A 20,197-nucleotide genomic window follows, 5' to 3' on the forward strand; every position below is an offset into this window, starting at 1 on the left:
AATGAATTTCTTTATTTAACTAAAACATCTCCTAACAAGTCAGGAACTTCATTATTTTTAACATTTAAAAGAAATACTGTACTTTATAACACGCTTTTAATACTACTGGAAGATACATTGCGTAAAAATATAATAAAGGTAAGGAAAAATATATTTAACGATAAATTTTCATGTGAGGCCTACACCATAAAAACTAGACAGAATGTTTAAATATTTATTTTTTAAAGATTTTTCTTGTTTCTTGTATTATCATCTAACACAGAACTCCAGTTAAAATTTAAACGCACTAGCGAGTTAAAAAGTGGTCAAAATATTCAATAACGATAAATTGTAGAAACGATAACAGAGACAAATTCTACTTGTGGTGACCAGGAAAAGATTGAAACTTATATTGTTCTCAGACACAAAGCTGCAGTTGAAATTAGAGCACTTAAGTGATCGAAAATTTGGATAAAAGAAAAATCCGATTTGGTGACATAAATTTTCTTGTAGTTATAATGATATCATTGAAACCTTCATTGACCCCAGACATACTGCTTCAAAAAGAGATTTAAATGCTCTGGTTAGTTAGAAAGTGGCCAATTTCAGAATTGATTAGTTCAAAAAGGATTTTTTAAATTATTTTACATACGTCATGCAAATATCAGTAGCACGAGAGCTGTTAAGTAAGTCACAGCATACAACTGACATAATCTTAAATATTCCCAAAAAATTTCAAAGCGATATCAAAAATAGTTTCTTAGAAAAGGTACATAGAAAAAGGTCAGTCTTAACATTATTGACATATGCCCTCCTACCGATTCCCCTTAAGAGTGCAAAATGATATCTGATTTAGATAGGTGCTTCCTCTGGTCATATGTTTCCCTGTGCATTTGACCTGGTTGAATGAAGCCTAGCTTACTCTTAAAGATTATTAATTTCCCTCTAAAATGAAGCTACTTAACATAAATTATATTTAATTTTTTGACAACAGTTTTCTCTTATTTATATTGAAATTTATAGAAATTTTATTCGCGAAGCTGCTGAGGAAAAAAAACAGAGAAAACTTTCGGTCTAGTATTTGTGATAACAGATAAAAATAAATAAATAAATAAGAGATAAAATTATGATAAGCTTATATTGTTTGTATGCGTAATGGTTCCTTAGTGAAATGATCGTAAGATACAGATCCCAGTTGATCACCGAATTCAAGTATCACTTCACTGACTGCGCTCGAAGAACGGGTGGGTGACAACTTCGATCAGACTGCAAAGGGACCAAGGCTGTGTGCAGGGGCGGACCCAGAAATTCTTCCAGGGGGGGGGGGGTCGATTCCCCCACACAACTAATTTTTTTGATACAAAAAATTTTTTTAAAATATTTTTTTGAAAAAGAAAAACTGGGGTTCTTAATGCTAGTTTTCCCATTTATTTTCTTCATAATGAACAATGCATACATAATTCAAGTATTCAACATCTTTAAATAATAAATGTAATGCGTTTTTTAGAAACTTTGGCAAATCTGTCAATGAATGACGCTTGGAGCTCTCCGCGTGCTTCAATATTATTAATGCTTACAATGAAACTACGACGAATTTCGTTTTAATCTTTTGGATTATGATTCTTGAAACAGTGAAGAACATAATTAGATGGAAAAAAAATCGATTTTTCCAACCTACCTAGGTGTATGTGCCCCTTAAATAATTTTTAAAATATTTTATTTCTTTTGTAAACTATTAAAAAAATTATTTTTATACATTTTTTTCAATTTGGGGGGGGGGGTCAAGACCCCTATGACCCCCTCCGCGTGATCCGCCACTGGCTGCGTGGTAACGATCCTCTTTAAATTATTTTACCGTAAAGTGTTCAACAATGCGTGTGGTTGTCAGGCTACCAAAGTGAAGAAACCATCCTCTCTGCTAAGGATCAAAATTGTAATGGTATGTCTCCGAATCATCTTCAGGGATGTTTTCCAGGCCCTCACTAACAGCCCATTGTATAGCCTAAGTGCGATGTAAATAAAGTAGTACTACTACTATTATATGACAAATGGGAAATTTTTTTAAGTAATAGTTATTTGCCCAGTAAAAGCTATTAAATTGATTAAGGTCGGGATAGCCTGGTTGGTAGGGCACTGGACCGATGTTCAAGAGTTCGTGGGTTCGATCTCTGCTGGCCGAAGACTCCTGTGTAAGTAAATGGTAACTAAATGCATGTTAAATCTGTCGAGTACTGATCCAAGAGTTTCCTTCTCTTCTGAATTGGTTCAAAATTACTAGGCTACGGAGTTGAACATTCGTAGTCGTAAATCCAAAAGAATTGAGTCGCCTGTTCAAAGACGGATATTATACATAATATTAAATTGATTAATAAACCCTTAAAAGACGTATGTGAACTTCTGATGAGAGAAAATAAATGTATTCGATTTTAAGCTCGTTTTTTCTACAGAAATCATTTGTTTGAAAACAGGTTGGCATAAATATGTGCAAAAATATCGTAAGTAAGGAAAAAACTCAGAAAATTCATAAAAACTGGTCATCATACTTCAAAATAGTAAGCAAAATAGATAATGAAAACAGTTTAGAAACTGAACTATCAGAGAAGGCGATCTCCCAGCCTATCAAGTACTAGCATTTTTGATGACGTCAGTCACAGATACCAAATCAAATCTAATTACCTATCACGCTCGTGTGAACATATGAGTGAATAAACGTGCACGCATAAGATTGACCCTTAGCCAACCAACTGATAGCTCAGCAGCGCTATCTAGTATAAGAAAAATGTAACTCAACTTTCAAGCAGTTTTTCGTCTTTCTTTGAGAGTATGTTTGTTGTACATGTAGTAATATGGCGGCGAATGATGATGAACCAATGCATTTATATGAAGTATTTCAAAATTGCTTCAATAAGATAGCAAATAAACAACCAGGTAAGGGCCCGATTGCATCCTTTAAGCTTTATCACATTATATAAATATTAGTTTCATTCATTAGGTCATTGTTTTTAAATGTTTTATACCTATGGTGCCTCCATCTTCATTGTTGTTATATGATAATCTTTTTCCTTACTATTTTATTTAATATAGGCTTTTGTTTATGTTGTTGAAAATGAAAGGAATACTTCAAATGAACATTTGATTTTATCAATTTAGACTCTTGCTTTGTACATCGATTTACTTTTTTTTACGTAAAAATCTATCTAAGTTTTTAAACATTAACATTATTTAAATATACTACACATGTAAGGTCAAATGTTAGTAAATGATATGAATAACTTCAGAATAAACTATGGGATATATTATCAATAGTGTTTATATGTATACTGTAATTTTATTTACTGTTACAAATTTGTGTTTGTTTATATCTGTTTTGTGGAATGAATGAAAACTAAAAAATTAACCTTTCTTCATAAGTACATTCTTCATTCATAAGTTTTATTTTTGCTCTTCTGATTTTCATAATTTTATTCATGAATTTTCTTGAATTGTAGGGAAAATCCTTGTATATTATTTACATTAAAGCAAGTTTTTGAAAATATGAAAGAATATTTTCAAATTAATCTAGTGTACAATTGTGTGTGTAATTTTTATATGTAGTGCTTCCAGAATTTCATTTTACATATCAAATAATCTAGAGTTCCATTGTTCTAATCATAATTTAATTATGATTCAGTTGGCTGAAATTAGTTTATTTGTAACACATTATAAATGGCTTGTTTCTGCTAACTATGGAAGTGCTTTACATTGTGGGACCTTTGTTTACAATTAATTTGTAAAGCATCATTTACACATTTGGTTTTGCATGATGTGTTGGAACACAAATATTTTATTTTGAACATTCTCTGATGTTTTTTAAGTAAATAGATAGAAACATTTGTAAGAAAATTATTTTCCAATAATTCTATTTTTTCTTGTATAATGTAAAAACTCAAGTTTTCAAAGTAATGTAAAATATTGTCATTTTATATGCTCATACCCTTTTAATAGAACTTATCAAGAGTTTTTTAAGCATGTGCTGAAGTAGGAAAGATTTGAGAGTTAACATTAATTAAACAATCCTTTTTAAAACATTTTAAAAGGATTTATTTTTCAGGTTTATGTATTCATCCTGGAGAAAGTGAAATTTTAAAACCATTCTCTCTTCTAAATGTTAGTAGGATCTATGATAGGCTGATTTTAACAAAGAATTATTGTTTTTTTAGAAATCTTCTCATGAATACCTACTGCATTAAAGTCAAAATATTATAATACATATTGTCCTTTAAATCCTAAATTGCAATGTTAAATTGTCCTTTAAATAATAACTTCATTGTGTGCCCTTTACATAATCTATATATAAATAACAACTTTTATCACTACAGAAGTTTTTTTAATTTTTATTTTAAGGCCAAAACTCGTTAATTGGGTTGGAATAAGATATATTTATTAATATTTTAATTTTAAATACAAGAAATGTACATGTTTATTATATTTTTTTCATTAAATTTTTTTGAAATTTTTAACAAGTAAAAATTTTATTTCAAAATGCATTTATTTTGAACAGACAGAAAAATTAAGCACTCTAATATTGTTTCAAGATTTTTTTTGCCAACTATTTCTGCAAAATAAATAATTTTTGGATAAACTACTATTTATAAAAATTGTAAATTTTTAAATATAGAAAAATTAAATGGACTAGTACTTTTAAAATAAATAATAATTTTAAAACAAGTTAGTGTAGTTAGATTTTCTTTAAAAATTCTAGACTAGACTCAATTATAAAATTATTTTCTACTGAAAATGTTGATTCATATTGGCAGTGTTATAATGAACCAGATTAATTATAAAATTATTTTCTATTGAAAATGTTGTTATCTATTTAAAATGACAGTGTAATAATGAACGAGATTAATTAAAACGATTTTAGAAAATTAAATTTTTAACTTAAAGTGCTTAATTATCGTATTGCATGACTGACTTGCTCTTCATACTTAAAATATTATTAGGGCCTACCAATTTGGATTTTAAAGGAATAAGCTTAACGACTAACAAGAGTCGCTCTCTCAGGCAAATATTTGAAAAAAACAAAAGCATATTGATATGTACCATCTTTTCACTGATTTTAAATCAGCATTAAATTCCATCAAAAGAGGGAAATTTTTCGATGCTATGATTAAGTTTGAAATCCCATATAAACTAATTAACCTTGTAAAAATGACCCTTAAAGATATCAAATGCAGTGTAAAATTTATGTCGGAATTATTAAATCCTTTTTACATGTTGAGAGGTTTGAGACAGGAAGACACCATCTCTTGCATGCTGTTTAATATTGTACTGAAGAAGGTGGTAAGATATGCCAATATAGATACTAAGGGGTACATTTACACTAGAGAACAATTTTTTTTTTGTTTCTTTTGTTTTCCGTTGCATGAGATTTTTTAAACAGTTCTTCGATATTTTTCTGCAATTAATTTCTTTTTCCGAGCTACAATTTTTAAAAAAAATGACATTTTAAGTATATGTTTTGTCTATGTACAAGTTTAAAAATGTCATATTTAATAGTAGGTCATGTTGCAACAAACTTCTAGGGGAATTAGGGAACATCATTAGGATTAAAACTACATTGGAACCCCTGGCCAAAAATGTCATACGCCGCTAGGGGCGATTTCCTATTTTTAGCTGTTTCTTTGTGCACTTCTAAACAGGTTCTAGTAGGGAAGATCTCTTAGCTGTGTATTATGATATTTCCTCGTATTGTTTCCTATGCAATTTTCAATTCAAACAATATGCCGTAACTCTTAAAAATTTGTTGCTATATTTAACTATATATATATTTTTAGACTTGTTTTTTTTAACAAAAAATAGACTAAAAATGTTTTTATAAAAAAATTTGGCTTAAGAAGCAAAACTAATTTCAGATTTGAAATCCCCGAATTAGACAAGATCAAATATTTGCATAAATAAAACAAAAAATTTGTTACCCAGTGTTATCCAAGAGTCTGTTCAAATATTGGTAGATGAGTATTACAAAGCTTGAGGCTTCTGCTTAAACAGGATGAAACCAAATTTATGGCAGTCAGTAATCAAAATTTCGAGGCTTTATTTTTTGTGACTTTCGTAATTATACATTTGAAGGAGTCAGTGTATTCAAATACCTAGGAACTATTGTTACAGTTAATAATTATATCAAAACAGAAATTAAAGCAGGATAACAATGGTTAATAGGTGTTATTTTGGATTGAGAGACCAACTACAAACTTACTTTCCATTAAAACTGAGATTAATTTATATAATACTCTAATTAAACCTTTATTACTTTAACCCATTCCTTCTCGCTCCCGTGAAAATGACGAGATGAGATTTTGCCTGCTATTCCTCTCTCCCGTGATATTGACCTTTATCTAAGAGTGGCTTGTCTAAACTCATTAGCGATGTTATCCATGAATGTTGGACGGTTACTTCGAATCTCCCTGTCGAGCACCCGCCGGTCCCTGCTGGTGAGAACTGTAGGTCGTCCACTTCGGGTTTTGTTCTGACAGTGTCCCTCAGTCTTGTAGCGACACAAAACACGTGAAACAGTTGAATTTTGAGCAGTTACAGAGATGGGATATCTCCCTAATTGACACATTGGCAAGATGTAATGCAAGTAACACACCTTTCTCGAACTCAGACAACTCTTTCCGTGGTGGCATCTTGACAAAAACAAATCTAGTCGACTCCAGAGTATTTGTAGGATATGGCTGACACGTGATACCTATTATTGTGCCTGTGTCAGCTGTATTGTCGACTTTTCTACTTTTCGAGGGGTGTCCCGTCACTTTCTTCCAGATAGTGTATAATTACATTACTTTTAAGATTATTTCATTATTATTTACATTACTTGTGAATATTATTTACTCATAACTTCTATTTGTTGTCTACAAACTAGTTAATCTATTGTTGGTTAATATAAAAATAAGAATAATTGTGTCACACTGGGTCTGACTATCTTATTTTGTAAGTTTTTCAGTTCTTTTTCAGAAGTGCGCTTGCCATTAAAAATAAATTTTCACATGCATGAGAATGGCCTTTAAAAAAATATTAATAAAACCTTTAGCATAGTTTGATATTAAATAATTGTAGGCATAAGTTCATGACATAGCTTAGCATAGTTCATTTAATTCTCTATTTTTTCTGGTTGTAAATATTTCTTTCTAATGTGGGGGCAAGGATTTTGAATTTAGACAGACACAAACAACACTATGTTGATTAAAAAAAAAAAAAGGAAAAAAGAAGCATGTGGTTTACTTAATTTGAATTATACGATCATATTTCTCAGCATGAAGTGGTTTATTATTTAAAAAGTAAACCACATTAGTTACAAAACACATAACAAATTGATCTGGCATATCAATAATAGAATACAAGCATAAACATTTCGCGGGGACCGCGAAAAGCTGTAAACCCGCTTCGCGGGTCGGCTGGTCACCTGCGGTGAATAAGCATATGCATTCTAATAATAGAAAATGAATTTTAATATTTATCTATGCCTTTCTACCTTTTAAAAAAAAGCTAGGGAAAAAATAATTGTAATGAAAAATTACTTGAATAAACATTTTCTTTTAATTTAATTGTTATTTTTATCTTCTGATCATAGATGATGTGTTGATATTTATTGCATTCTATACTTTCCTATGATGATTCGTTTCATTATCTGACAAACATTGTTAAATCTTTGATTATTTACTTCAAATGTTAATCCTGATAAAGTTTTTATTATTATCATATTTACATTTCTCCATTTAATTTATATTTGTAAGTAGTTCTTGATTGCTAACATAGACTTTTTTTATGAAGAAGACAAAAAACTGCACTGTAGGAATTGCATAGTTCACCCTGAATATTCTCTACTCATCCGGTCTTCCAACATGCCTTTTGTCTGTACTTCACTTGCTTTTATTTAGATATTTTGTAAACCTTTTTTAAGGGTTCAAGTTAAGAATAGGCATAAACAGGGGTCCGTCTAGGTTTTTCTGAGAGGTACCTATTTTGTGAAAATTTAGACATAATTTGTGAAATTATATTAAAATATCAACACAAAAATATGGTAAAAATATGGATTTATCATTTCTTAAGGGAAACAAAAATAAAATTTTGAGAAAAAGTATTTTGTGAAACTACCGTTTTTCCTAAAGTTGAATTTGTGAAGGTACCGCTAAATGGTAGTAAATTCGGCCTGGACAGACCCCTGATAAAGCAAACATTTATTTTGATTGTAATTTTCTTTTTATGGATTTCAGATAAGTCGCGGGACATGACTTATCCAATGACATATCCAAATGCAGGGGAAGATGGTTTGACACAGGTATTAATAATATTTTGTTTAAACTACATTAAATCTAATGTTTTAGACATCTGTAATTGTATATATGACTTAATTTGTTTTGTTTTAGGAGTGTTTAAATACTTTTCCCCCAGTAGAACTACTTCCTGTTGGGGATGCATATTTTCAGTATTCAAACACAGTCCAACAAAGGTTGCTTCCTGCTGAGCCAGTCAGAGGTATGAATTAAGTTTAAGCTTAAAATTTTATATGCTACGCCATGACTTCTTTAGCCTTTCATAGAACACATATTTCATTCAGTAACCCACATATATATGCTGTATCTGGAAAATAATGTCCCCTAGTCAATTGACTACCTTGCATTAACAGGTTTCAAAGTAGACCTTTTTTGATTTATATATTCTTTCTTTCGAGATATTCTGACATCAAAGGCATCAAAGTAAACCTTTTCACAGAATATCCTTTAGAACCTTGGTGATGCAAGCCTCTTGACTTGGTCAATTGTTTCAAAATGATGTCCTTTCATAAGAGTTATCAAATGCTATTACAAAAAAATGTCTGAAAAAGCAAGGCGAGGAGTGTGAGGTAGCTAGGAAACCATTGGCATTTTTGAATTGACAAAGGAGTAGATCCCAAAACAAGGAAAAGGTCAAAGGTTGTTATAGTGACACTTCCAGTTTTTGATAAGACAGGTTGGTACTTAGAAGATTTTATATATGAGGCTTGAAATTAACTTTTAAATAACTATTTGTTCTCAAGAATTTAGTTACAATAGTCTTATTTTTCTCGGGGGTGGTTGGTGATGGCCTTTCACAATGAACTTCACCATTGACCTTAAATACTTCAACCTCTGGTAGAATTAGCATCCCAACAAACAATTATCACCATCAAGAAAGATCAGAGGTGGAAATTAGAAAGATTAAAAATCTTGCTTGGATTGCTCATGATTATAACAAGAAATATACCATTAAAAATATTAGAGAGCAAAAGAAGCAGCCCAAAGAAAGAAAAGTGTCTTTGACACAAGAAACTTCTATTTATTTTTATTTTCTCTGCGTTAATATATATATATATATATATATGAGTCATTCTCACTGAAAAGATATAATTAGACTAAAAAATTTTCTTAAATTAAAGTAATTAAAAAGTGATAAAAATTACATAAATGCCTTTATTTATTTTTGTTATCTGTCCTTATAATAATGGTCAAGTTTTCTATTTTATTCTTTACAAGATTTAAAATATTTTAATTTCTGCCTTGTCCACAGAGGAAATGTAATAGTCAATGGAGGAGACATTTTATGTTATAAAATGTCAATGATGACTAATTCATTAATTATTGGGTACAACTGATATGAGTTTAACATTAATAAGTAAATAATAAAATATTTCATTACATCCATTTTTAACCTAGGTGTACAATTTTTTAAGTAACTCTTACTGAATATTAATAAATTAAAATGTAAAGACTATTGAAATAAAAATTCAGACTCCACATGAAAGTTGAGTGTTGAGGGTACTCTTTTATGAAAATTTTATGCACGTTACACATACTGTCATCCAAATAACGTTTTTGTTTTTTCTCTTTTCTTGTTTCTTTTTTCCCTGGGCACAAGTGGCTTGCTCTATCAATTTCTAGAAATTTAAGTGCATTTAATCATGATTTTTCTGCTAAACCTTTTTCTGATACTGATTTTAAAATCTCTTGCTCTTTTTTTTTTTTTTTTTTACTTTCTTCAAACAATATAGGGTTTTCTTTTAATTTCCGTCTAGCTTCTCTCATACTAAGTTTTTTCTGTTTCCTTCTCTTTTGCATTTGAACATTTGATTGCTTTCTTTTTTTACATTTTGGTTATGCCATTTTTTTCCTAAAATTTGAAGAGAAAAAGAATGTTAACCATCACAGAAATTATTTAGAAAAATTGCCAATATTTACTTCTCCAATAAGAAAAAGTTAAACTTAATTGATTTTCTTTAAAAATAAAAACAAATTAACACATTTGTTTCATTTAAAAAAATATCAATTAAAAGAAAATAGTTTTTTAATTATTAAAATTGTATTATGGTAATTTAACACATTGTTTCTTCCATTGACTGTGTCTTCTCCGTTGACTTGTTATGTCCACAGAGGAGACAAAAACTAGTTCTTGAATTTTACTGATTTTTGATTTTAAAGTTACAAAAATGGTGCAGTTCTTTTTATTAAATATACTATTTTTGCAATCTAAAATTCATCTATCAAAAATAAAAATTTTTTCTCTTACCTTCTTTATGATGTCCACGGAGTATACAGTGAGAACTTTGCGAAACCCCAGTTGAACACAACAATCCAAAACTGACACCAAGGGGAACAAAAATAACTGATAGTTAACATTAGAAAATAGAATGGTTACCTTTCCCAGCAGCTGTCTTTTAGGGAGCAGCTGCCCTTTATTGCATATTTACCGAACTATTTTAATTGTCCATGGAGGGAGATTTCATTTTTGATGGACAAAGTTTACTAGTAATTTATTTTATAAAAATAAATTTTTTTTAAAAAAAATATTAATTAAAAAGTTACTATAAACATTTAACTATGTAAAACTACAAAAATCATTAAAATAACATTTAAATTGTTTAACAGCCATAAAAAATTATTTTGTGTAGACGTAGGGACGTCCACGGTGGGGATTTTGAAGTTATGTTTATTTAAAAAATAAGAATGAAATGTTAAATACATTTAGCAGAAATGCATATGATTTGTTAGTTAGAATTTTATGAAAAATGATGAAGAAAAATATTAAGAAATCTGCTGTATTTCCTAATATTTATTACTAAGGGACTTAAAAAATCACCTTTTTTTGAGAATGACCCATATATATAAATATTATATATATATCTATATTATGCATAAGAAATCTATTTTTATTATGTTCATAAGATAAACCAAAAATAAATGCCATGTGTTGCCAATTTATCTGATATAGAGAGTCTTAAAATTTGATTGAAAATTATAGGTCTTATTTTCATTCATATAATGTTTATTTAAATTTTTTTCCAGGTCCACCTGTCAAACGAAAAAGGGATGTATGTATTAGTTTTTTTTTCTCTATGTGATTTGACTATTTTAATATTTTTAGCAATTTGCTATTTTGTGGTGTAAAAAAAAAAAAATTTTTTTTTTGAAAGCATTGGATTAAAATACAACGTCATGCCTAGTTTGTATTGTTCTGTTTTAGTAATTACTAATATTATCAAAGTGAAAGACCATCTCTTAAGTATTTAAAATTGTATTGTTGAATATAACTATATTATAAAAAGTTTGTTTAAATATGTTTTACAATAAAATCCTGTTATAATAAAAATACACAGTAAGTGAAAAGTTGTCATTACAGTGAGTTGCTCACCAATAAAAACTTTTAATTGTAAAAAATGCATTATTGGAATTTGTAAAACAAAACATAAATATTGATCTATTTTCTCTTTATTTCGTTGGAAGTTCTCTTTTCAACTAGTTTGGTTTTGTGCTGCACTTTAAGAAAGTCTGTGGGAAAAGAAACGCTTGAAGATCAATAAAATTGCTAAATAGTGTTTAAGTTTAATTAAAGCTAGCTTAATTTTTTTCCCTAGATTTCACTTTTCAAAAAAGTGTGATATTTTTTGTACCAAAAACTGCTAAATTCGTAAGTTTTGATTTCATGGTACTAGTATGATCTCTAGAAATGAATTAATGTTGTTCACAATTCTTTAATATTAAAATGCATTATTTCTATAAAAAAAAATTAAGTAAATTTTGAAGCACAAAGAAAAATTGCAAAAAGTTTGAAAAAGGTTATGATTAAGAGAACAATTGCATGTTGTCTCTCGTCAATTAAAGTAGAAAGATTCTCACAATAAGCTGTACTTCTTACATGTATTTTTATTGTATTAAAATATCAGATTAAATATCTTTCTGTAGGATTGTTTTTCAGTAAATATTATAATTTGAAATATTTTTCTTGAAAGTGAAAATATTAATTTAAACGATATTAAAATATTTTTTATTTTAGGGTTCTGAGAATAAGGAATTAGATAGCCATTGGATTCCTGTGAGTAACTACTAATTTATGTTATTAAAAAGTAGTTTATATTTGTTTGTTTTATTCATTTTATCTGGTCTCTCTTCTCTTTTTTCAATAATTTTATTGGAAACTTAAGTGTGTCTTGCTGGATTGGTGAAATTTTTTGGATTTATTTTCTTACTAAACAATAGCTATTTAATATAGAAGTAGGAGAAATTAAATTTTAACACCATTTATTGTATAATTGATAATAATGCAAATTGAAATAATCTGCACTTTGACTATGATGAGCCAAACTTGTAAAACACTATAAAGATCCAAATTTGCCTTTTTATGAGGAAGGATTAAAGTGGTCTCTGTGTAAGTTATGAAGTTTTTGTAGGCAACTCTGGCATATTCACAAAACTCTCCTTACTGTGTAAAGTATTTGAATATTCTGATCAGCATAAGCCATCTAGCCCAAAGATGTTAGCCAAATGTGTTATTGTATAAGTATTATATTTTTAATTTAGTTTCATCTCACTTCAGGCTTTCTTGGACAGGTGTTTTGTTAAGTTTCATAAAGAGCTGTATAGATAGTAATCTAATCAAAATTATTAAAAACGTTCATTTAAAAAAATTAAAGAATAAAAACAATATGCATAAAAAAGTAAATAAATTCAAGAGAGCAACTTTTTGTGTATTTTGCTTGGTACAACTTTTTAAAAATAGGGTTATTTTTCAAGTTAGAAACATCTTGAAAATATTATTTGATTGGTTTGGTCATGTTCTGATTATTTTTAGAGATCCATTCCCTCCAATTTCTGCGGAATATTCTAAGCAACTTGAAAAGATTTTTATTAGTGGTAGAAAAGTTATGCATTAGTAGTTTAATGAATTGAATAACGAAAATGTTAACCACTATATTAGTAATACTGTTAAGTGCTGGTAAAATTAAAACAAAAAACAATTGTTGAAATTTTTTTTTGCGTTCTCTACCTAGTGAAGAATATTTTTCAAAAATGCAGAGGTTTTACAGTATGTATGTAAATAAATTTTTCTTTCCATTCATCCTTTGAGACGCTACTTTTATATATAATGTTGAAAAATATTAGGTACATTGACATAAAGATCTGTGGGACTGTCAGTTTACTTATATAGTGACTTTTGTAATCTGAAAGTAGTTTCAGAAGTTTAATTATTTCCAATTATTAAAATAACTAGTACACTATTTATTGTACCTGTTTAGTTATTTTAAGCATAAAATTTTTTTTTTTTGTTTTTAAGTAAGGAGAATGTAGGACTGAAGTATAAATGATCAAATAATAACTTCAGCAATTCAGACTTGTTTGCTTTTAATGCATTTCACATATTTTAATATCCTAAAAGCGTAAAATTAGTTTGCTACTAGTATTTTTGGAGAAAATAATCATTTAAATTTAAAGGATTCTAAATGAAGCTTTTAAATATCTTTTTTAAAAATGAAATATAAGTTGTTTGTGAATGTTTCATTTGACTGTTTAAAGCAGAGTAAACAAAACCTTATACATAGAGAGTTCAGAGTTGCCTTTAAAGCAGAGTAAACAAAACCTTATACATAGAGAGTTCAGAGTTGCCTTGAAATAAAAATAATGCTTTTTATGTTAATTATATTCAATTATATTGCAGCCTTTCAATACTGATGGTTTTGATCAAGACTCTGGGAGATTCAACTCTTCAAAGCCTGGACCTTATTCTGATGCATTTTTCATAGGTAAAAATATAAATAACTAAAGTTCACTATGAAATTTTATCTTACAGATTTATAATGCTGACCAAAAGAATTATTTAACTTGTATAAAATTTGTAGTTCCCATTCTTTTGAAGTTTCTAACAAAATTATGGTTTTAAAAAGCCTAATATGATTTTTTTTTTAAATTTCCCAATCATTTTAAGGAATTTTCACTTATTAAATGTTAATAGTAAATTAATTGAAATACAGTTTTCTAGCCACTACTTACCCCTTGAGAGACATCGCTATACCAAGGAAGAAACCCTTCATAGCAAATTTTGTTTCACTTCTATTAGTAATGAAAAACTTAAGAAAAGTATGAGTTCAGATAAACCAAAAATAAACATGAGGCCTCAAATGTTGATTTTCTGTTTTTATTTTAAAAATTCAAACAAATTATGCCAGGATCACTTTCCCATTTTCTATAGTGGATTTATCTTTCTACTGTTTGTTTGAATTTTAATATTTTAAAAAAAATTCAGCATTTGAAGTTTTATTATTTACTCTAGGTTTATTTGAACTCTTTATTTTTAATTTTTATTGTTTTAAAGCTTTTTCTCTGATTTTGAACAGCTTAAATATTGCTATCTAGACCAGTTTGGAATTGTTTTTGAATTATTTTTTACGCTGAATCTGAAGAAATCAAAATCAACATTATGTAGATAGAACTAATTGTTAAGAAGTGATTAAGGTTTCATTTATGAAAATTATAATTTTTGTATTATGCTCATAAATCCTTAAAACTTCAAAACTATTAGTTTTATTAACTTAATTTTTGTTTTATTCTTGATGTAGTGATATAGTAACAAAAATTCAATATTCTTGTTATATTATCTATAATACAGTTAAATATGCTGAGACCTTGGTCGGTTCGGTAAATGGATCATCAAAGATCAAAGCTTTCAATAAAAAATTATATTAATATTTAATTCAATAATGTTTAATTTTCATTTATTCAACTTAAAAATATTCATTAGGGTGGGTAAATGACAAAATAAATTTATTTCTCAATATTTGCAATGCAGGATGATCATACAGACTTGTAGTACTTGTGCTTGAACAGATTTAAAAAATTTAATTTCAAAATAACAAATTAAAGAAGGAAGGAAAACAATGTTTGATAAAAAAAATCTATGTGTGACACATACTCACACAAAATGTAAAGTTTGTTTTCCTAACTAAATGCCTGATTGAAAAAAAAGAAAGGTTCTTTTTGGAGAAAATAAGAGAAAAATGTAATTAAAAAACATTAATAACTTTAAAGTAACTTTCAAATCGAATAACAAATTCATCGAACAATATAAAAATTAAATAAAAAAAATACTCTGCAAAGATAATAAAAGTTATCATTAAGTTGATGTTAGTTTATGTCAAAAAACAATCAAAATTTATTTTGGCAATAAATTTCGCTTGTACCATCTAGGAAGTAATTGTAACTTTTTTTTAAATCAGGAACTGTGTTCCAAATAAAATTAAGTGCTCTTGCTACTCTTTTGACTGCAATAAATACTGAGTGTAGTGCAGGGCGATATTGAAATTTGTTGGAATAGATTTTTTTTTCCTCATCTGACATCAGGATTTAGTGATAAATTGACTAAATACCAATTTCATTTTTACTGCATGAAAAAAAAATTCAATTAAGCCATTATAAGACTTTTATTTATATCCCTCACAGTTAAATATAATGTACAGGTTTTTAAACCAGCGCATTTGAGTTTTATTAATTTTAAGCAATGTTGTGATTCCCTAAATTTAAATTTTAAAAGCTCATTGTTTCACTAAATTCTTATTATTTTAATAAAATTGATAAAAAAAATATAACCTCAGCTAATTGGATCAATACTCAGCTAATTGGATAATACAATTGCAGTAATTTTGTTACAGTAAAAGCTCATATGTTCAGATATCTGAAAATTTTAGGATAGATGCATATTCCAAATTAATTCCCAGAAATCTTGATTTCTAAGTATTACTTTATTTTTACAAAAAAAACATGCTGCACCTGAATAAAAACTAAATATTATCTCTACTGATGTAAAATTACGAAAAAAGAGAAAAATCATAATAGTTCACAAAAGTTATTGATGATAAATAAACGATAAGTAAATAATAAAAACCTAAAATTGTAAAGTGGGGAAAAACTGCAAGTGAGGAGTATAAAATAAATTTATTGTCTTAAAATTAGTCATCCTATTGAACTATAATTGTTAGTGGACAAATGCTGTAGCTGGGATTAAAAAATGTTAAAACTTGGTGTAGTTCTATAGTTATACAATTTGAACATGATTCTCTACTTTAGGTATGCTCTTCTCTGTATGTATATTAAATTGTTAACAATGTTCTTTTCCTTTTTGTGTATGAGTTGATTTTTCTTTAGATGGCCCTCGTGCAACGTCAGACCCCTGGTCTACGAGTTCAAGTTTACAATCCTCCTCTTATTCATACGCGAATTCTGTGATTGGTATACCTGCATCACATCCAACACCTACATCTTCTGCCTTTTCCACGATGCATTTACCCCCAGAACCAATGGTAAATTTTGATAATTTTCTTTTTTTTTTGTGTTTAACAAATTAGTAGTTTAACTGAAACTGAATTATGTATATATATATTTTAAAGTCTATAGTGATATATTTGGTTTTAGTGAAAATGAGGTGACTAACCTTTTAGTAAGAAAATCAAGTTTATAGTATAAGTCATGTATTTTTAAGATTATTATTAAGAAAAATCTCTGAACTATGTGACTGCTATTTGGAATTATAAGTGATTTGGTTGCTCAAACATGTATAAAAAATCAAGTTATCAAACAATAAAAAACAATAAAGGAATATTAATTTGAAGAATAAAATAAGATTGAACTATAGGAAAGTTGAAATGATGAGACAAAACATAAAATTTTTACTTACACTCCTATTTATTAAAACTTTATTATTATATGATTATCTCACATATAGTGATAATTTACTATCACTTGATCAAAGAAAAAAAAACAACATATCCAATTATTTATAATGTTACATTAAAATAACTAATTACCACTCAGATTTATTTACATATACTTAAATTTGTTGATACTTCATTTCTCCTGCGATGTACATCTCCAAGCACATCAGCTACCATAAATTAAACACACATTTATTAAAAGTGGTCTTCCCTCGTTGAGGAGGACCAGTTAGCGAATACTTAAATCATAATGCCAAACTTCTGAAAGAAAGGTTTTTGTGGCTGTTTTAACCTGTTTCCATTCCTGGGTGAAGAGGGAAAGTTTTCCGTAATACAGTCCATTCACCACAAGCAAATATTCCCCCTCGATATGTGGAGAATAGGTATATTGTAGAGTTGAAGCTTTTCTCTTTCTCTCATAACAGGCTTATATTGTGCTGGTGTGGTGGCATCGGTGCATCTTTTCTGTTTGACACAATTATTTAGACTTTATACTACATTGCTTATAACTGGAGATTAAGGTTCTTATAATTGTAGAGAGTATTGCAATGTGAAACATTTGTTTAACAGTACTTTTTAATGTCAGTGATGAGTTTTGAAACCTCTGCTTATATTTGGATGCAACTGATAAATCATTTATTTAATCTCTCAGCTTATTTCAAATGAGATGCCAATGAAATAGAAATGGCATTTTTAAAAAGAAAATATAATATTTCTAATAACAAAATAAGGAGTAAATTATGAAAAGATAAAGCATTTATGAAATATTGCATCAGTATTTACTATTCAAATCAAAATACTAATATAATTAAATTCTTTGATAATGTTTCCTTCATAACCATTTTCAACGATTATTTATAGTATTTGTTTTTAGTTTTCATTTCGAAAAAAAAATCATAATTATTTTATTCCTTTTCAGCTTATGTATATACACAAAAACAAATTCATAACTTGACTAAATATAGGATGAAGACTAAATTTAACTGTCAGACATTGAACCTAATTAAAAATTATTAATGATAAAACAAGGAAAAATTTTCATTCTTCTAATTAAATATTTTAAAAACAGTTATATAGGTTATAATATTCAGTATTACCTTAATAAACTTAATTCATAAAGTTTAGGTTCCATCTAAAGAAGGTAGATAATTTAAGGTTCTGTAGCAGAAAAAATTGGGAATTGCTAGTCTAGAATGTTAAGAAAGAAAAAAATGAAATCACTCACAAAATATTGGCTGGGCACACACACACTTCGCTTCTTAGGCGCAAGTGCTGGTAATATCTACTAACTGCTTGAATTGGAAGCTAATCAATGACAATTCAAGAATTATTGCTTATAATGTATGTTAGAACAAGATTCCTGTAATTCCTGCTAACTACCCTTGAAAGATGCTGCTTAATTGTAGTAAGCACAATGGAGCTGTCAAATCTGATTGATTATTGTATTGTATGAATGCTTATGAAATGGTTAACAATGACTTGACTGTGATGACAGATGTGGAAAATATGTTTAATAATGATAAATTAATGACAATATTGCAAACAAGAGATGAAAAGTTTACTAGGTTACACCTCAATGTAAAATTCATTCTAGCAACGACTGGCCGTTGTTCAGACATTGTTGTACGAAGGTTCCTTGTAATGTAAAATTTTTGGAAGATGTTTGATACACCATAAATATAGGGTCGTTCTTTGGAAGTTGCCCATTGTTTAGAGGTGGTGGTTAAGAAAGGTTTTACTGTATATCTATCTATCTATCTATATATATGTATATATATTTCAAAGTAGCTTGTATCTCTGAATCTTATGTCCCTCTCTTAAGTTCTTCAGTTGATCAGATAGATAAAATTTCATGCGAGAGTATCAAGTTTGACTATAACTTAATTTTGAAAAATTAAGTAATTTGTTCTAAATTTAACATGTTTTATTAATTACACATTTGCATTTATTTTAGGTGTATAATTCAGTTTCCACAACCCACGATCCATCACTGATGGCCAATAGTCTTCCACCCATGTCTAGTTTCAGGGACCCGTCCAGCCATAGAGCTTCTATGGCCCATACAACAGCCTCTCCTCTTTATGGTCAAACTACAAGTCCTCCAAGTCCTTTAGTCTCCACAGATCCCCTTGGTAACCGGCAACAAACACAAACTGGTGACACATTAGGAAAAGCTCTTGCATCTGTATGATTTCATTTTAAATAATTTATTGATCAATTATTTTTAATCAATTTATTGATCTTTCTGTTTAATATTCAATTAAAATTCGTACCAGTGTGTTATTATAATGCATTAAGATTTACTGCAATAGGGTTCTCACTAGTCAAAAAAATTTAATTTTTGATATAAGTGAAAATTGCTGCACAGTTTCCATGCGATCTAGAACAGCCATCCAAGGAATTCTTGACTTTTTTGAAAAATAATTTTTATAAATACTGCCTATGCAAAACTTTATATTTAGCATAATGTGCTGGAAATGCCTTTCGAAATAATAGCAACTTCTAAAAAATTTATAAAACGGTTCAAGGTTTTTGTGAGCTGTCTTACTCATGTAAGTGACTATTCATCAATATTTGAAATGGTTCTTAATTTTCATTTAAAGAATGTAAAATTTTTTTTATTAAGTATGTAAGTTTTTGCCAGAAAAAATTTGGTATGTTAATGGAAAAGAAGTTAGTAAAAATTTTTGGTTTACTTCTCTTAAAAGTAATAAAAATGTGAATGATTTTTCAAAAATATTTTTTATTACAAATAAACTAATTAACAATTCAAAAGAAAAATAATATTAATCATTAAAAAAGTGTAAATTAGGGAATATTTTTCATTAAATTCTCTATAGGTAAAATTCCTTTCTGATAGTTCAACCTATAAAGAATAATAGAAAAACTCTATAATTCTCTATAAAGGAATCAATATATATCTAAAAGAATTTGATCTTTCTTATATTTGACTTCATTCTCACAAGTAAGGAATAAAAAATTAACAAATAAATTTTTCCAGTTACAAAATGTTTTTCCTGTTTTATGCTTATATTAGTAATTTTTAAGTAACCTTTTTTAACCTTTTCACGTGGGCGCAAAAATAAGAAATCTAGATCCTCTGGTGGGCTCTTTCTGAGACGGGGGATGAATTCAAGAAAGGGAACCGCTAATCCCTAAAACAAGTCAAGTGATGGGTGTTAAACA

The 20,197-nt window shown here is 28.3% G+C and overlaps 1 protein-coding gene across 5 annotated transcripts in view; it reads left to right on the forward strand.

The window, feature by feature from the left end:
* Nucleotides 1-2,747: 2,747 nt before the first annotated feature.
* Nucleotides 2,748-20,197, forward strand: part of da (transcription factor daughterless) — a 56,467-nt gene continuing 39,017 nt past the window's right edge. For 3 of the 5 annotated variants that reach the window (XM_016068427.4, XM_071187744.2, XM_016068428.4), the window contains exons 1-8: nucleotides 2,749-2,907; nucleotides 8,235-8,299; nucleotides 8,388-8,496; nucleotides 11,319-11,344; nucleotides 12,307-12,345; nucleotides 13,966-14,050; nucleotides 16,446-16,600; nucleotides 18,966-19,196. In XM_016068427.4, the coding sequence (XP_015923913.2) occupies nucleotides 2,826-2,907; nucleotides 8,235-8,299; nucleotides 8,388-8,496; nucleotides 11,319-11,344; nucleotides 12,307-12,345; nucleotides 13,966-14,050; nucleotides 16,446-16,600; nucleotides 18,966-19,196 (792 nt within the window). In that variant the 5' untranslated portion in view covers nucleotides 2,749-2,825. Of the gene's footprint in view, nucleotides 2,908-8,234; nucleotides 8,300-8,387; nucleotides 8,497-11,318; nucleotides 11,345-12,306; nucleotides 12,346-13,965; nucleotides 14,051-16,445; nucleotides 16,601-18,965; nucleotides 19,197-20,197 lie in introns of all 5 variants that reach the window. The other 2 variants (XM_071187742.2, XM_071187745.2) reach the window with 1 other exon arrangement.

Source organism: Parasteatoda tepidariorum, chromosome 11, assembly GCF_982258835.1.
Source record: "Parasteatoda tepidariorum strain Cologne lab strain chromosome 11, Ptep-v5.0, whole genome shotgun sequence".
Classification (NCBI taxonomy): domain Eukaryota; kingdom Metazoa; phylum Arthropoda; class Arachnida; order Araneae; family Theridiidae; genus Parasteatoda; species Parasteatoda tepidariorum.